Here is a 17,770-nt window from a genome sequence, read left to right as displayed (position 1 = left end):
TTTGCTTGAAATGGAAGTCTTCAATCAACTGTTTGTTTCTATTACCTGCTATTACAGTTAGTTAGTGAGTTTGTTTTCATACATTTTGGTCCAGCCAAAATACAGTTAATGCTTTACATTTGCCTTTAAATAGTTGGATGCTTTCATATGAACTTTGTTGTTTTCGGCGAGTTTACCAAATTTCTTTTGCTTACTAAATTCGTCGTATTTTGACAAGAATTGTTTCTCTTCCTCTCATTTTGGCTTGTGGCCTTTGTAGCATCAGTTGCCGGAAGTTACCTCAGCTAAATTTTAACAATTCTAACATCTGTAAAGAGAAATAGTCATCGAGATTTGTATGATTCCATATATTGCAATAAATGAAAGGGAAAACGTATAAGTAAAAGGCCGTGGAACATTTTAAAGCCTACATAGCTCTAAGCGTTCTCTGAGTATTTTCCTTACAAACTACTTTCATATAGAACCATTCGTTTTTACTCTCTCTTACCGAGCTAAAGCGTTGCCGTAAGCTTTGGCCTACCATGCCTAATGTCATTATTAAAAAAAAAGTCGTGTGAAAATTTCAAGTTCCGAAAAAAGCCGATTGTCGGCAACGCTATAACTTCTCCATAATTTTTAAAAGCTTTCCGAAACGGTCAAGTGTAAACATTCACTCACACATTTTTAATATCATGCATTTTAAAGGTAGGTAGGTAAAGTGGCTGTCTGACAACGAACCTATGTAGGTCTTTAGGAGATCAATTGTGAAATCCCTGAGACTAAACTCCGCTCACTCCATTGTCTTCTCTCTGAAACTCCCCGGATGTTTTATAGTTTCCTCTTCTTTCACCTTCTGACAGCATCTACAATATACATAGCACAACTAGAGTTCCTGCATCATGTTGTCTAAATTTTAATAGTCGGCATACTCGTATACAGCCCATTTTCCATTTATGCCTGCTTGTTGATCAAAATTTGTATTGACTCCACCGAGTCTCAGGTATAATTGTAACATATTTACAAATAACAAGCTTTGGTGATTCGAAAGCCGCTGGGCTATCCGTATAAATAAATATATTCTTTTCTTTAATTGCTGTGATTTTCGCAATTATCTAGTAGATGGAAGCTGATTTTGGTATCTGATTTTTCTAATTGTCTTGTTTGGAGTGAGTTCAGTTCTATAGGATTACGAAAATCCCTATTATTGGGCAGAAAAGGGAACTAACATACCATTATTACAGACGATTAATAAAGAGGATTCCCTCAGTCTAGAATGTTAATCAGAGGTTTTATAAAAGAGAGAGCTAAATGAAGTGCTTTGATTTTAAATTGAAGGTTACAGGGGCATAGTGAATAGATTAGGGGCATCATTTGAGATGCAAAATACTTTGGGCAAAAAATGGCAAGACTTTTTAATTTAAAATTCGTTGAAATTTTTTTTGTTGGTAGGTATGATTGTCAGTGACATCTGTGCCAATTGTCACATCAAAATAATCATTAGTGTTTAGTATAAGCTTGTCTTTAAGAAGTACATAAAGTGCATTCCACGGCATTTACGATGACTGAAATTATTTAACAAAGAATTTTCATTAAATTTTGTGTGCGGAATCAAATTTCTGGTGCCGATACATTCAGAATGTTGGAAAAGGTCTTCGGCGATAAATTTTTGTCGCTGGCAAGTGTTTTTGATCGGTACAAACTATTCAAAGAGATTTGAAAACAGGGTCATCAACAGATAATAAACACGTCAACATAATAGAGGAATTGGTGGCTAAGAATCGACGCTTAATAGTCAGAGATCTTACTGTCATCGTGGAAATATCGGAAGGATCAGTGAAAACCATATTGAAAGATCATTAAGCCTAAGAATGTGAAAGTACGATTGGTTCCAAAATCACTCAAATTTTTAGCAAAACAGCGTCGCTTTAACGTCGGTGATATAATGTTTTCGGACAACTACGATGTTATGAAACAAATGATTACTAGCGACGAGTCTTGTGTCTATGCTTACGATGCAGAAACAGACGATTAGTGCACCGAATATCGTGGCAAAGGTGAGCCGGAACTGAAAAAGCCACGCCATTGCTGGTCATAAATCAAGGTTAGGTTGACAGTTTACCTCGTTTAACGAGGTATGGTGCACTCCGATTTCCTTCCGATAGTCCAAATTGTCAACAAGGAATTCAATTTGTAAAAAGAGGGTTTATAGGTCTACAACTATTGGTTTTTGTACCACTATACTCGTAATGCACCGTAGCATTCTGTCTTGATTCTTCGTGAGTTTTTCGCCAAATTTTCAACCAATATTGTACCGCAACCATCGTATTTGCCTATGTTATGTAGCTGATGTATGACTTGTGTCTATTCAGCAAACTCAAACGACCGTCCCGGGGAAACCGTTTTGAGTTAAGTGAAGGCATTAGCAAAAACGCGACGGGTATTGAAGGCTGTTCCGGAAATTGACTTTAACAAATGTTTCGAGGATGGAAAAAACGTTGGCACAAAAGTTTTGAGGTCAAGGGAGAGTTTTTGAGGGGTACGATGCAGATTTTGAAGTATAAATTAAGAATTTTAAAATTATGAACAACGTCTTTTCATTTTGTGCTCATAGTAGAACATTAATATTCCACATCAAATCAAGAATTAGTTAGAATGCATAAAATAATTTTGGGCTAGTTCCAGAATAAGAGCTATGTATGTAAATAAATATTTGACAACTCTTCAAAAAGTCCGTTAATATTTAAAATTGAAATCACTCACTTCTCCTCACGCGGTTCCGTTTTCGTTTGAGCAGCTATAGTTTCAGGCAGGAACAGCACCACAAATCCGCCAAAGAATGCAAAAGCTGTCAGCAGTGTCATCATGAAATGAATCTCAATTTTATTCTGAAAGCAACAACAATAATAGCAACAAAAATCAAATTTAATTGAAATCCACGAAACAAAAACTACATAAGTAAAATACGTATATATGTATGTATGTGTCAGACATAAATACTCAAGATTAATTGTTGATTTAAAAAGTATGCGCCAACATTTTTGTGCAGCGAAGTGTGGCCGGCGATTTTGGTCAGATATGCGCGCATTAATCACATAACATTTGCACAGACTTAAACATATTTTAAATTGAGCGGTGCTATCGCCCCACCGACCCCCCAAACTTACCAACAACGACAAATATGGCGTGAGTATCAGCGCGGCACCGGCGGCGACATTACAAGCGCCCACGCCCACATTACGAATGGCGGTCGGATAGAGCTCGGCGGTGTAGACCGGCATAATGGTGTTGCCGGCGCTGATGGTGAACTTGCCTGCGAAAATAAAGATAGTCAGCTGGAGCATGCATACATACATATGTGGGAGCTTGTAAGGCAATGGAGCATAAATTTGTGCTAAGTACTCATGTAAGACTGTGTGTGTGTGGATGTGTACGCGCGCTTGTGAATGGCATTTATGCAATTCAATTAAATTCCGATTGATTTGTAACACATACTTGTGCGCATACGCACACACACACACACGAGAACATATTTATGGATACATGCTGGGACAAACAAAATCACAGCGGCAACTCACCAATCATGAGGAATGTAATCTTCAGCCAGAGCTGGTCATCATTGCCCTCGGTAATGGCCGCGCAACAGCAGGCGATGCTCGTGCAGAAGAATGTGGCGCAGAAGAGCCACTTTTTGCCAACCTTTGTGATGATGTACATGGCGATGGCGATGGCGGGGATTTCGACTAGGCCAGCTAAAGCCTGTGGTTGTGTGTCACAATGTTGTTGTTGATATTTTTTGTAATGAAAAGGGAACGAGAAAAATGCTATGATTGAGCGCATTGTATTAATTTGTTTTTTTTTTTCTTAATAACTTATTTTATCGATAGTTAGCGGTGTCATTTTTGTTGAAGTTTGTATAAAAACATGATGGAGCAAACTTATGGACTAAAGTGAATATGTTCGCCATCCTTTTTTTTGGTTCAATATGCCTAATTAGCGTTTACGAGCGTCTGGCGTTCACATATTAGCCATAAATTAAAAAAAAAAAATTAAATAAAAAAAAACAAAAAAATAAAAACAACATTATGTTGCCATCCGTGACTCAGTTATGTTTTAGTTAGGCATTTAAATTTATATAATATATATTTATGGTATTTACTTAGCTATTTATGCCTTGTCAGTACAACGATACTATTAGATACGTCTCTATCTTACTAAAAGAAAGTTGGCACAGCGCCAGCAAGCAAAGTTCTCGTAGACAACCAGTGATGCGCATGGTTGAAAGCTTAATGATCTGTTAATTTCGATCACTTCGCACTGTTGATACAAAGTACAGTGCAGCCTGGATATGAAAATCTGCTTGCAAATTCATTATTTGTTCATGTCTTCATTTTGAAATAGATCCGGAATTTTTTAAAACCCCCAGAGGTGATCTAGTGACTGATGCCTAGAGCTTACTGAAATTATGGAGGGAACTCTTCTACAGCCTGCTGAATGGCAGTGAAAGAACAACACCAATCGACGACGCTGGAGCAGACGTTCTATTGCGCGACCTTGAAGAAGTTTGAATAGCAATTACCCGTCTGAAGAACCACAAAGCGGCGGGGGCCGATGGATTGCCGGCCGAGCTATTCAAACACAGCGGCGAAGAACTGATAAGGAGCATGCATCAGCTTCTTTGTGGAATATGGTCAGATGAAAGCATGCCCGACGATTAGAATTTAAGTATGCTCTGCCCAATCCACAAAAAGGGAGAGCCCACAATCTGCGCCAACTGCCGGGGGATGAGCGTACTGTGTGAAAGATTAATCTTAATACAATCTTGGTAAAAGAAACGAAAAAATTTGGCATTCCAACTGTAGCCAGGTCCTTCTCCACCTGGTCCTTCCAACAGAGTAGAGGTCTTCCTCTTCTTCTGCTTCCCCCGGCGGGTACTGCGTCCAATACTTTCAGAGCTGGAGTGGTTTTGTCCAATCGGACGACATGACCTAGCCTGCGTAGCCGCTGTCTTTTAATTCGCTGATCTATGTCACTGTCGTCGTATATCACATTCAGCTCATCGCTCCATCGTATGCGATATTCGCCGTGGCCAACGCGCAAAGGACCTTAAATGTTTCACAGAAGTTTTCTCTCGAAAACTCGTAACGTCGACTCATCAGTTGTTATCCTTGTCCATGCTTCTGCACCATATAACAGGATGGGACTAATAAGTGACTTTTGTTTTGGTTCGTCGAGAGAGGACTTTACTTCTCAATTGCCTACTTAGTCCGAAGTACCACCTGAGGGCAAGAGATATTCTGTGTTGGCTTTCTAGGCTGACGTTGTTGTTGGTGTTGATGCTGGTTCAAAAATAGACGAAATTATCTACAACTTCGAAGTTATGACTGTCAACAGTGACGTGGTTGCCAAAGCGCGAGTGCGACGACTGCTTCTTTGATGACAGGAGATATTTCGTCTTGTCCTCGTTCACCACCAGACTCATTGGCTTCGCTGCCTTATCCATTCTGGAGAAAGCAAAACTAACGGCGCGGCTGTTAAGGCCAATGATATCAATATCATCAGCATACGCCAGCAACTGTACAGTCTTATAGAAGATTATACCTTCTCGGTTTAGTTCTGCACCTCGAATTATTTTCTCTAGAAGTAGTTTGAAAAAGTCACAGGTAAGAGAGTCGCCTTGTCTGAAACCTCGTTTGTCTCGGAGAGGTCCTTCCCGTTCCTGACGGAGCTTTTGGTGTTGCTCAACGTCAGCGGTTTTGCGGGAAACCAAATTCAGACATCGCGGCGTAAAGGCAGCTCCTTTTGGTGGTGCCAAAGGCAGCTTTGAAATCGACGAAGAGGTGGTGAGTGTCGATTCCCTTTCGATGGGTCTTTTCCAAGATTTGGCACATGGTGAATATCTGGTCAGTTGTTGATTTACCAGGCCTGAAGCCACACTGAAGGTCCAATCAGTTTCTTGACGTTGGGCTTCAATCCTTCACACAATACGCTCTATAGAACCTTAAACGCGATGTTGAGGAGGCTTATCCCACGGTAGTTGGCGTAGATTGTGGTATCAGAGCACACTTAAATTCCAATCTTTGGGCATGCTTTCATCCGACCATATTTTACAAAGAAGCTATACTTAAGACTATACGTCTTAGCTGCATTTAATTTGGAACATAAATTCGTATGTGAACTTTTTCATTTGGTCGTCTGATCGGTATCAGCGCATATATACATACATATATAAATGTGACTTTATTGAAAGGTGAAATAGAAGAAAATTACTCAATCCATTTCATAAGGAACCCCTTCATGCTTATACAAGTATATCATTGAATCAGTAAGGAGCCTTATAGCTGAGGCTACATAAGATGAAGTAGATACCATAAATACAAATTAATAAAAGATTGCATTTTTAAGGTTAGACTTTTTCAGAAAAATGTGTCGTGAGGAGCCTCGTAGAGTAAAGATTTTGGAAAACAGGTCTTAATTAAGTATTTTTATTAACCGAATTTTAGATTAGCTTATACGAGCCTGCAAGTAGATGTAAAAACTGATCTAATTTCTATCAAATATCTGACAAAATTGGTTTTCATTTACTATGCAAAAGCCCTAATTAAATATTTGTTACAAAAAATTGAGAATATTTTACTTAAAGACCTTTTTCGCGTTCATATCCAGATTAGCACACTCAAAATGTGTTACGAATTGCTCGCCTTGGTGTTTATTTTATTTTCCTTCAATTCAATTAAAACTTACAAAAAAGTGCAACTATTGCTGCTGGCTTGACAGCTAACACAAGAAAAAGCTTAAAGCACATAAGCTACAAACATATGCTTGCGAATGAGATTTTTAACCGGTTTTTTATGTCTACGAATGCATTTTCTTTACAATATTTTAATTACTCAGCTCGTGTGCCGTCAGCCAGAGGAAATGAGCATTTCACACGTGAGCATAAACACATGTTTGATAGCAGCAAATGAAATGAGTGAAATGAATTAGTTATGTACATTTAAGTTATTAGCGGAAGTTATTTATATATGAATGGTTGTTTGCTTTGCTATGCTTTAATACGAAAGCCTAGCAAAATGCACTTCACAAGCGCTAAATCTGTGTTTATGTTCTAACACGTCTAGCTTGAAGTTTAATTTAATTAATTTTGTTAATTTTATTTTATTTCATTTTCATTTAATTTTGTCGTTGCTTTGAGAAAGAAGTAAAACGAACGAAGGATTGAAGGAATACTTGTAACATATGTATGTTACGTATACGACGTGTCGTCACTGGCACAATGTGTACTCTAGTATTTATTAGTCTACTATATAAATATTATATCATCTAAAGATTATAAAATTTGTTTTCTTCTGTCTTGTGTAAATTTGCTAGTAAATTTTCTTAACCAAATAAATCTAATTTTTTTTTTTGCATTCCGTTTATCAACTCACCGAATTCAAGTAAACATTTCCGCCAAACGAACTCATATTCAGTATGAGTCCATAGTAAACCAGATTCATGGTAAACCAAATGCAGAGAAAGCAAATTGTCACACAGCGCAGATAACCCGAATTGAAGAGGCTGATGCAATTTTGTGATGAGTCTTCCTGCGGTGGTGGTTTCAACATGGACTCGTAGTCTGGTGGTAGTTGCCGGCCATTGAATTTAGCGGCACGCTCGACTATACTCTTCACATCGGCAATGCGACCTTTGACCAAAAGCCAGCGCGGAGATTCGGGCACGACGAACCTGCAATGATTATGAAAAAGAATAAGTTACTACGATTAATTTGATAAGAATTATGCCATGTAACTTTGTAATGGTAAATAGTAACTCTGCTATATTTAATAGTATTAGTTTAATGTAGTTAAAAATAATAATTTTATTAGAAAAACGAGACGTTTTCGGATTACAAAAGAATAGTGTTGTTGGCGACTTTAGGTGTCTAAAATTCCTTCAACAGCGCTAGATGGGTGGATATGATACGATCGATGCTCCCGAAGAAAGCTTTAAAATCAGTTCATGACAGAGACGCAAGCATGACTCAGAATGATGATGAAAAAGCAGAGCTACTACTGCTAACAAATTAGCATATATCACTGAAAATAAGTATGCAAACGGCTACGGAGATTTTTAGGATGCAAAAAGCAGTAACCTTCTGGGTACAAATTCAGCACGCCACGCGAAAGGCAGCGAAAATCACCTCCCAACTCAGCAGACTAATGGCCAACATAGGAGGTCACAGGCAAGTAAAGAGGAAGCTGCTAATATCGACGACAATCAGCGTACAATCAACCTTGATGATGCGGAAAGAATTTTCTCCACGCCCACTTTCAAAAAAAAAATCTTCTGGATATCTGAATGAGGACACTGGAGAAGAGGTGCGAGCTTTCTAGCTTTTTCACAGATGGGTCGAAGCTGGCAGAGAAAGTTGGTCCGTCAATCTTAACCACAAGACGAGGTGGCGGTAGAAGTACTGCTGCGAAGTGCAGTTTTTTTCAGGAAGGTGGGTATTCACTGTACGGTCAGAGCTAGTCAGGGAATGTCTCTCCTCTGGGGTACTGGCAACTGCAAAGCTAGAGGCTGGCTAGAGGAGACACTATGCCCCGCTCACATTGGAATGGGATTGAGTTGGAGCTCTTGCGTTTGCATTGAATCAATGGCCCTCACGTGTGCTGAATAGCCTTTTGGCCTAGGGTGGAATACAGGAGGTCTTCTGAACTACTTTCCCTTAGCACAGTTCATGTTAACGCAATAGTAGGGGTTCTTACTAGACTGTAAGACTGGAAATCTTGACGCACGCAAGTTGTCAAAGTTGTATGGCGAAGGTGGACAAATCCAGGCACTTTCTACTCCATTGCCCAGCCTTTGCAAGACTGAGGCTGAAACTTCTTAGCAGTTTTACCTTCGGCGAATAAGAAGACAGTTCAAAGCACTTTGTCGATAACACACCGGATGGGCACATCAAATTTGAGTTGAATCGGAGCACTAAATTAATATACCCTGGCCACAGCTATCTGAATCTTGTTTATCTATATTCTTCTCACAGTTTAAGTGGCAATTTATTTTAATAACTTAACATTTTTTATAAATATTTTTTTTCATAATTTTTTTTAAATCTGTTTTTAGTTTTTTACTATTCTTCATTAAATTATAAAATAATACGTTATAATATAAATTTTATTAACATCACACATACAAAATTCGATCGACCAATTCAAAATCGAAGAAAAAGAAATCAAAACTTCAATCAATTTTCTAATGAATTGGTGTAAATAATTTCACTCTCAATTCGCAAAGACAGCAGACGAAAATTTCCGAACTATTTATTTTCATTTGTTATTGTTTTAATCGCAGTCTGTTTTCATAGCCTGCGCATGTTCATTTTACGATAAGAAACTAAAAAAATATTTATTCCTTCGATCGACGCCCACACACGGAACATAAACAACAAGTATCAAAAATCGCACGTCTACGTGAGAAAAATCAGTTTAGCTACATACACATACTACACACATACAGATGCTTTAATATGTTTCTCAGCATATTTTGACTAAAAAATTCGAACTTCTCATGTGTTTAATTATTTAACGCAAAATCACACTGTCAGTTCTCATTAAGTTTTTTTTTTTAATTTGATTACTTAATGAAGCGTATTAACTTTTATTATGAGCATTATGTTTGTATTTTGAATATCGGGTACAGTTTTAAATACCGTTAAGTTGATACTCACCATAGAAAGCAAAGAAATATTCCCGGCAGGCCGATGCAGAGTTGTAGCCGCTGATAGTCCTGCGTCAGGTAGGCGATGCCGGCGATCAACATGTACGATATTGGCAGTGGAAATAAATTGTACATGCCGGCTATGGTACGCCATTTGCCCATCCACATACTCAATGGCCAAAATGAGGCCCGCATATGTGACGGACACGGAGACTAAACCTAGTAGGGCGCGAAGCAGCAGAAACATTTCCAAAGATTTTGGGAAGTACAGCACCAAACCTGTGAGAAAAACAGTGAAGATAATTTTATAAATTGCTTTACATTAGATTATAATCGCTTTAAAAATTACTTTTTGTTAAATAAATAAAAAAGTCTCAAAAAACAAGTATAAAATAGTAAGGAAGGGCTAAGTTCAGGTGCAACCGAACATTTTATACTTTTTCAACCTTCAATAATCAAAGCCATGGAAATACCTTAAGTTGTAAAAAAATAGTATACAGTCAGCCGAATGTTCGAAAATCCTGATATTACTTGTATATGAGCTAGGTCAAGTTTTCAATGTTTCCATTTCAGGCACAAAGATACACTGTTATGAGCCAAACACGCTCTCTCATTTTCATTGGGATAACTCAAATATTGGCCGAGATATGCGATACAAAGTCATCCCGAATTCCGAAAATCTCTATATTAAGTATATGGGGCTAAGGGAAGTATTGGTCCAATTCAATCTATTTTTGACATACTTATGTACATACCATTATAAAACATTTTTGACATGCATACATACATACATACCATTATAAGAGAAGGATTATCCCTTAATTTCAGTTATATATTCCACACATTAGTCGAAATTTTCGATCAAAAGTCAACTATAGGCACCGGGGTCTAAATATTCGGTGCCTAGGGGCTTGAACAGTTTTTATTTAATTTAAACAATTTTGAGTCATAAAGTGGCACACACCAAATACATTATTTAATTTATCCCGTTATATTAATTGCTTCTTGATATCTGTACTGGATTTGAATGAATGAAGTGGAATTTAAAATTGTGATATATGGGAAGTAGGCGTGGTTGTTGTTCGATTTCGTCCATTTTACAATATTATATAAGAATGTACGAAGAATGCCACGTATAAAATTTTGTCGAAATCGGTTGGTCGGGTTCTGAGATATGGTATTTCCCCATAAAGTGGGCAGTGCCACACCCATCGTCCAATTTTCAAACCGGCTTCCATTAAGCTTGCTAATACCATCACTCTGGTACAATTCAATGTCTCTAGTGTATTTAGTTATTGATTTATCGCGCTTTTGGAAGTTTTTAATAGTACCGTTATATGGGGAGTGAGCGGGTTATCATCCGATTTCATCCATTTTCCTACTGTCGGTAGAAGTTCTTATAAGATCTGTACTCAGCAAATTTTGTTGTTTTAGCTTAAGTCGTTTAGGGGGAATGTGGCAACATTGCTTAAAGGATTTTCTTCCATATATTGACTATTAAGGCGTTTCTTTTTGATAATTAGAAGATATTATCACACTGTTCTACTCATTTCTAAGTTAAAATAAAACCAGGGAGAGAGAGGCAGATATTCGGGGTGGTATTAGAGTGTGAAAGTTCATCATACATTCTTGTGGGATCAGAACTATAATTGGAAGAGAGAACAGTGCTGTAAAATTAGTAGGAGAGATTTTATCATTTATACTTTTGAAATCTAACCTTTTAACGACGGGTCTTCTATAATACTGCTATGCAACATAAAATATTGTAACTTATTTTGAGAATAATAGAGAGATTCAAAAAGGCAAATACCGTCTACAACATATTTCTTCGAAATGACCACTTTAAGCTAACTGAGATCAAATTGCTGGTCCAAATACAAGTACCTTTTTATATATTTATCTTTAGGTTTCTGAGACGGAAACGACTTATAGAAAATGGAATATTGCTTACACTCTTTAGATGGTCACTTTCGTTTGTTTTTCCAATGCTTCAAGTATAAGGTAGGATATATTTTCATCTACATACATAAATAAATAAAATTCAAAATAAACACTTATGTTCCACACCACTTCCAAACTAGTTGAGTATACCAAAGCTTCTCGTTTTGAAATGAAAGAGCAATCTTAATCCTTCCCTCCATCTCAATTATTCTCGATTGTGGTTATTATCTTGTGCTTGCAATTAAATTTCAACATTGCGCACTTGCAGTTGACTTTGACATTTACCACTGACCAGTGTCAGCCTAGCTGCTAAAACAACAAATGTCAACAACAATGCAACAGTGAATAAGTGTTGGTAAAAACAACAACTACAATGGTACACACCTCCACAATGGCTATTGATTGTGGCTACAACTGGCAGGAATTGACTCTGAACTTGACAATCAATGCCGCCACTCTAACAAGGCTGCCAATCAAATAAGCCATTAACTGAAGCAGGTGTTTGAGTATGTATGTGTGCACTACAAACACATATATACTGTGCGCGGCAGCCACTTCTGATTGTGTAGATTGAATTGGCAACAGTTGCTGCCGGTGCTTAGACACCACCAACAAAAGGCGTTAGCAAGCATCGAATCAATGACTTCAAGTGGCTGCAGCAATGCATACTTGTGCATTTGTTGTTATCCACATGTATGCATGACTAAAGGTACACAAATAGCAGCAGAGTCCAAGTCAAACTTTGTTATTTTGGTGTAAAACCGCTCTCTCTCAAATTGGACTAAGTAAATATGACTGAAGACCTCTTAAAAAATTTGAAACATCTTCTCTTGTATTAAAATCTCCGAGCACTGATGTTCTTCTAGGCCACCTTGATCCTTTATGGCAAAAAAAAAGAGTGGACTCCAGTTCCAAGAATCCGCTACTTCAACAGGTCCGAATTATTAAAATTACCACCGCTTCTCGTATATTATTGTATAATGCGTCGAAAGTTACTTTAAATTAGCAATCGAAGAAGGAGAAGAAAATCGTCACACCACCTCTTCGTCGATTTCAAGGCTCGAAAAGATGCTGCCCACAAAACTAATACGGCTGTGTAAACTGACGTTAAGCAATACCAAAAGCTCCGTCAGGATCGGAAAGAACCTCTCCGAGTCGCTCGATACCAAGCAAGGTTTCAGACAAAGCGACTTTCTGTTGTGCTACTTCTTTAACCTATTAATGGAGAAAATAATTCGGTTTGCAGATCTAAATAGGGAAGCTACAATCTTCTATAAAAGTGTACAGCTGCTGGTGCATGCCGGTGATATTGATGGGGCCTTAACAACCGCGCCGTTAGTTCTGCTTTCTCCATAATGATAAGGAAGCGAAGCAAATGGGTCTGATAGTGAACGAGGACCCTGTCATCAAATAAACAGTCGTCGCACTTGCGACTTGGCTACCACGTCACTGTTGACAGTCATAACTTCGAAGTCGTAGATAAATTCGTCTATCTTGGAACCAGTATTAACAAAAACATTAATGTCAGCCTCGAAATCGAACGCAAAATAACTTTTTCTTCGGACCGGGTAGGCAATTAAGAAGTAAAGTCCTCTTTCGACAAACAAAGACCAAGTCACTCATCATCCCCGTCCTGTTATATGATGCAGAGGTATGGACGATGACAACATCTGATGAAGCAGAGAAGCGGAAAGATCTTCACTCCGTTAGAAAGGCCAGATGCCTATGGACCTAGCAACATTGAGTACGTTAACAGATATGTCTCGCATATTTTTTACGTCCCAGACCCTGGACTCTTTGGCCTCAGCAGCACTAACAATTAGGCATGTAGTTTTACAGATTTATGTTAATCTAGTTAGCAGCTACCCGAAACATGTTTCAAAAAACATAGGTATAATAGAACCTAGAACTAATGATGCTGATGCAATTAAGCTCTATCTTCTGTTCCCTGAGAGTGATATTTAACCACGAGCTCATATACTTCCCCGGCAAGGATATGACAATGTAACAGCAAAGTAAGGAAAATACTATTATTTCGTTTTTTAAGGCTAAGCTTGGCTAGCAAAGATAAAAGCGGAAAAAACGTAATTTTCGCAACACCGAAAAGAGGTTCTTAACTTGAATCTCGCAACTAATTTCTCCACCTAAATATTTGGTACATCCCTAAGTGTAGATAAATCTAGGAAATTTAAAGAAAGCTCCAAACGACTACTAAGCTTTAACTAGAACTTTTTCCTGCAAGCTAAAGCTAGAAGCTGACATTTTTTTATGTTTCTTATTGTATTTAGAAATTAGACACTGCTTGCTAAGAAGCTTGCTGAAAAAGAACAATAACATCCTCTAATAAAAAGAGTTTCCATGACAAATATTTGGACTCATAAAATAAGCTTTTATTGCCAGACTTTGAATTCCAGTTGAATGAAATTTGTCGACATTATTCTTACTAAGGCATTTTAATATAAATATTTGTTGCCTTTTGTTGGCACACACTTACCGAATATCGTCTGCAGCACAGCAGATACGAAGAGCATCTTCTTGCGGCCGAATTTATCCGACAAATAGCCCGACAGTATGCCACCTGTTGCCACACCCAGCAGAAAGAACATCTCCGCCACATTCTTAATGTACTCCTTGTCGCACACCAAATCCCACTGGGACGTCCATGTGTTGCCCAAATTGTCATTGGCGTCGTATTCCCAAGCGGTGCAGGGTATGCGTGTCTCATTCTGCACAACTGCCAGCGGTGAGAGCAGATAACTGTGAAATGCCGACACTGCCGAGACGTCGTGTGGTAAAATGCCTTGTGATTGCTGTTGTTGGCGTATCAGTTGTTGCAATGCTGGCTAGTGTATGTGGATGCGTGTGTATTTGAGATAAATGCGGTCACATAGCATGCAACAGTGCACAGTTAGGTGCATGGCAGCGGAAAGAAATTGCAAAGAGAGGAAGAGCGAAAGTGAGAGTAGGCATTAAATTGTCGAATTTGTAGAAATTTCACGGTTGGCTGCACGGCGCGCCGAGTATGCAACACAAGCAGTAGACACACACATGCACAAGCCGGCCACCGTGTGATTGAGGGGGGTCATACGGCAAAGTATGGCTGCGGAAATTTCGGCAATTTGCAGCTAATCCTCTGGTCTTGTGGCAGCCGTGTGCGTTGTGTCGTATTTTCAGTTTTGTTGTTATTTTCATATTTACCTGCAGCTGCAAGCTGTCATTGCCCACTTGACTCCAGTCTATATTCGCCTGAAAGCAATTGTCCTGCGAATCGCTCAGATTGCGCCACACATCCACCGGCAAGTGTTGTAAGTGCGGCGGTCGGCTGCACCAGAAGTTTTTGTTGATCGCCTGCAGCGAAACATAAATGAGAAATGCATTTGTATATATAATACCCTTCACAGGTGAATTATTTTTAACAGAAAATGGTATAAGGAGTTTTGTTTTTTGATTATGGCCGAACAGTTTGTATAAGAGATATATATGTACATAGTACGCTATAGTGGCTCGATTTAAACAATTTGTTCGGAGATTGTTATGTTGTCTTGGGCAAAACTGCATGCCAAAGTACGTTAAGATGTCTTGTAAAATGAAAAAGTTTTCCGTACAGGCACTTGGTTCTAACCGTTCAGTTTGTACAGCAGCTGTATGCTATAGTGGTCCGATGTCGGCGTTTCCGTCAAATAAGCAGCTTTTTGAGGAGAAAAGGACATCTGAAATTAAAGATCCATACCTCAACAGCCGGGAAGACTACTTTGGCTAGACAGACAAACAAACGGCAATGGTTAAATCGTCTCAGCTTGTCATGCGTATAGAGTCTCTGACGATTCTTTACAGATGTTAAAAACTTCGTGACAAACTTTATAAACGTCTTATTCAGGGTATAAAGCATCAAAACAATTAGCATTTCATTTCAATTTTCACTCAGAACCCACACAAATACGCGCCACTCATGAAAATTTACGCTCACTACCTCAACGCTTGCTGACTCACCTGGTAAACCGACGACGATATGTGAAATGTATTCGGCACCTGAAACAGCGACAATAGCATTGTCATTAGACATTGCCACTTGCCGAAATGCCCCACCAAATCGCCAATTACATCGGTCTCATCTTCACCATTGCTGCTCGTGCTTAGGTGTGGTTCCCGTCGCGTGGTTGGCGCTGTCGCTAGCGGTGAGGGGCCATTATTGGCGGCGATCGTGCCGCTGTTTGTTCTTGCGTTCGCCGCTGACGTCACTGTTGTTGTCGTCGTGTTCGTCGTTGTATTGGCAGGTGGCGCTTCGCTCGTTGCAGTGTTGTTGATCTCATTGGAATTGGAATTTTTACGTTTCGCCGTCATTTGTTTGTGTTTTTTGTACAGCGGTTGCTGTTGATATTGTTGCGCTTGGGGTTGTGACGTCACAGTAGTTGTTGTTGCTGGTATTAATTTACAGTCATTAGCTGTGTGTGTGTGCGTTGGGGACGGTTGTTTGCGATTATGTTGATTACCAAACGGTGTGGCTGCAATTAGAACGAGAGGGAATTATGAGATTACCGATGTCTATGGCATAAAGTTAACATTATTTAAGTATATGAGGGATAAGCTAAGTATTGAACCGATTTTATCCATGTACAACACCAGTTAAAACTAGTATCAGGAATTTTATTAAGATTTATTTTGGTCGACCAATAATCTGGTATAAATTCGGCTATGCGTACTTAAGTGCTTAAAATCTATAACTGGGATCATGCAAATGTATTGTCCCAATTTGAACATTTTGAGAAAGAGTAAGCCATAAATACACTAAAAATATTGGATATAATATAAATAGTGTTTTTTAAGGCACGTAATTTTCAAGAAGAAACAAAACGCATACAATTTGATGATATGGCTAAGAATTTAAATTTATTAGATAAAGATTTGGTATGAATAAATTCCAGCTGACAACTTTTTGCAGCAAATGGGACCGTATGTCAGAAGTAACGCACCAAATAATATTCTCCAAGACGGCAATAATCTCGGTCTTATCTGCTCACACCAGCGATTTCACTTAACTCCACAAAATATAGTGCAGCGATGCCAAATCGCACGTTCTTATTGGAACCAAAGGACGTCCCCATCAATATCCGCCAATTCAGGTATGAAAAAGTCATTAGCCTACCCACAACGTCTCAACAATGACTTTGGGAACATCATCACATCAAGTGCAACAATTTTGTTAATAAACAATAAATCATTCAACCGAAAATAAGCTTCCCTGCTTAACAAAATTCTTTTGGGCCCATTTACCGAACGTGCGAAACGCTTGATGGTCGTTCGGCTTCTAGATACTGCTATACAAACTCTTCGGATTTTTCTTTGATCACTAGGGTATGCGTGGAAAGAAACCGATCCATTTTTTTTTTCGACTCTGTTTGACGAATATATTGACCAAATGTATAGACAATGTCCAGCACACAGTGAAGAAAATATAGCAGCCGTAGTTGAGAGTCTATAAGAAGACCGTGGGGAGTCGACTCGGCGCCGTTCGCAGCAACTCGAGATCTTAAATTGAAAGCGTACAAAATACAGCTTTTCCAAGAATTGAAGCCACTTGACCTTCTCAAGCGACATCGCTTCGCTCTATTGGCTTTGAAAAAGTTCCAAGAAGATCCGACGCTAAATTTTGTTCTGCAATGAGGCCCATTTCTGGCTCAATGGGTATGTAAACAAGCAAAATTGGCGCATTTAGGACGAAATGCAACCTGAAGAGATTGAGGAGCTGCCATTTCATCCAGAACAGATGAAGCAACGGTTTGGTGTGGTTGGAGGAGTAGTGGCATCTTCGTTCCATATTTCTTCAAAAATGAGGTGAGAACGTAACCGTCAATGATGACCCTTATAATGCAATGATTACTGACTATTTGATGCGTGAAGTTGAAGTTCGTGATCTTTGCCGACATAGAGTTTTACAAGACGGCGCCACTTCCTACACATCGCATCAATCAATGGATTTATTGAAAGAACACTTCGGTGCGCAGATAATATCATGTTTTGCGCCGGTTGATTGGCCATCAAAATCATGTGATATCACACCGTTAGACTTTTTCCTGTGAGGGTATTGGATGTCTAAAGTCTATGCGGACAATCCCGCTTCGATTCAGGCTTTAAAGCAAAACATTACGCGTGT

General features: G+C 38.8%; 1 protein-coding gene across 1 annotated transcript; it reads right to left on the bottom strand.

The window, feature by feature from the left end:
- Positions 1 to 222: 222 nt before the first annotated feature.
- On the bottom strand, positions 223 to 15,960 carry LOC120766268 (organic cation transporter protein). The gene is given in 10 exon segments (XM_040091657.1): positions 223 to 307; positions 2,740 to 2,864; positions 3,144 to 3,289; positions 3,555 to 3,735; positions 7,407 to 7,704; positions 9,689 to 9,837; positions 9,839 to 9,957; positions 14,114 to 14,462; positions 14,818 to 14,967; positions 15,610 to 15,960. Coding segments are annotated over 10 exon segments (1,875 nt in total). The 3' UTR covers positions 223 to 300.
- Positions 15,961 to 17,770: the final 1,810 nt, after the last annotated feature.

The sequence above is a fragment of the Bactrocera tryoni genome, chromosome 1, assembly GCF_016617805.1.
Source record: "Bactrocera tryoni isolate S06 chromosome 1, CSIRO_BtryS06_freeze2, whole genome shotgun sequence".
Lineage (NCBI taxonomy): Eukaryota > Metazoa > Arthropoda > Insecta > Diptera > Tephritidae > Bactrocera > Bactrocera tryoni.
The sequence above is the reverse complement of the archived record's forward strand: the minus strand, read 5'-3'. Positions and strand labels throughout refer to the sequence as shown.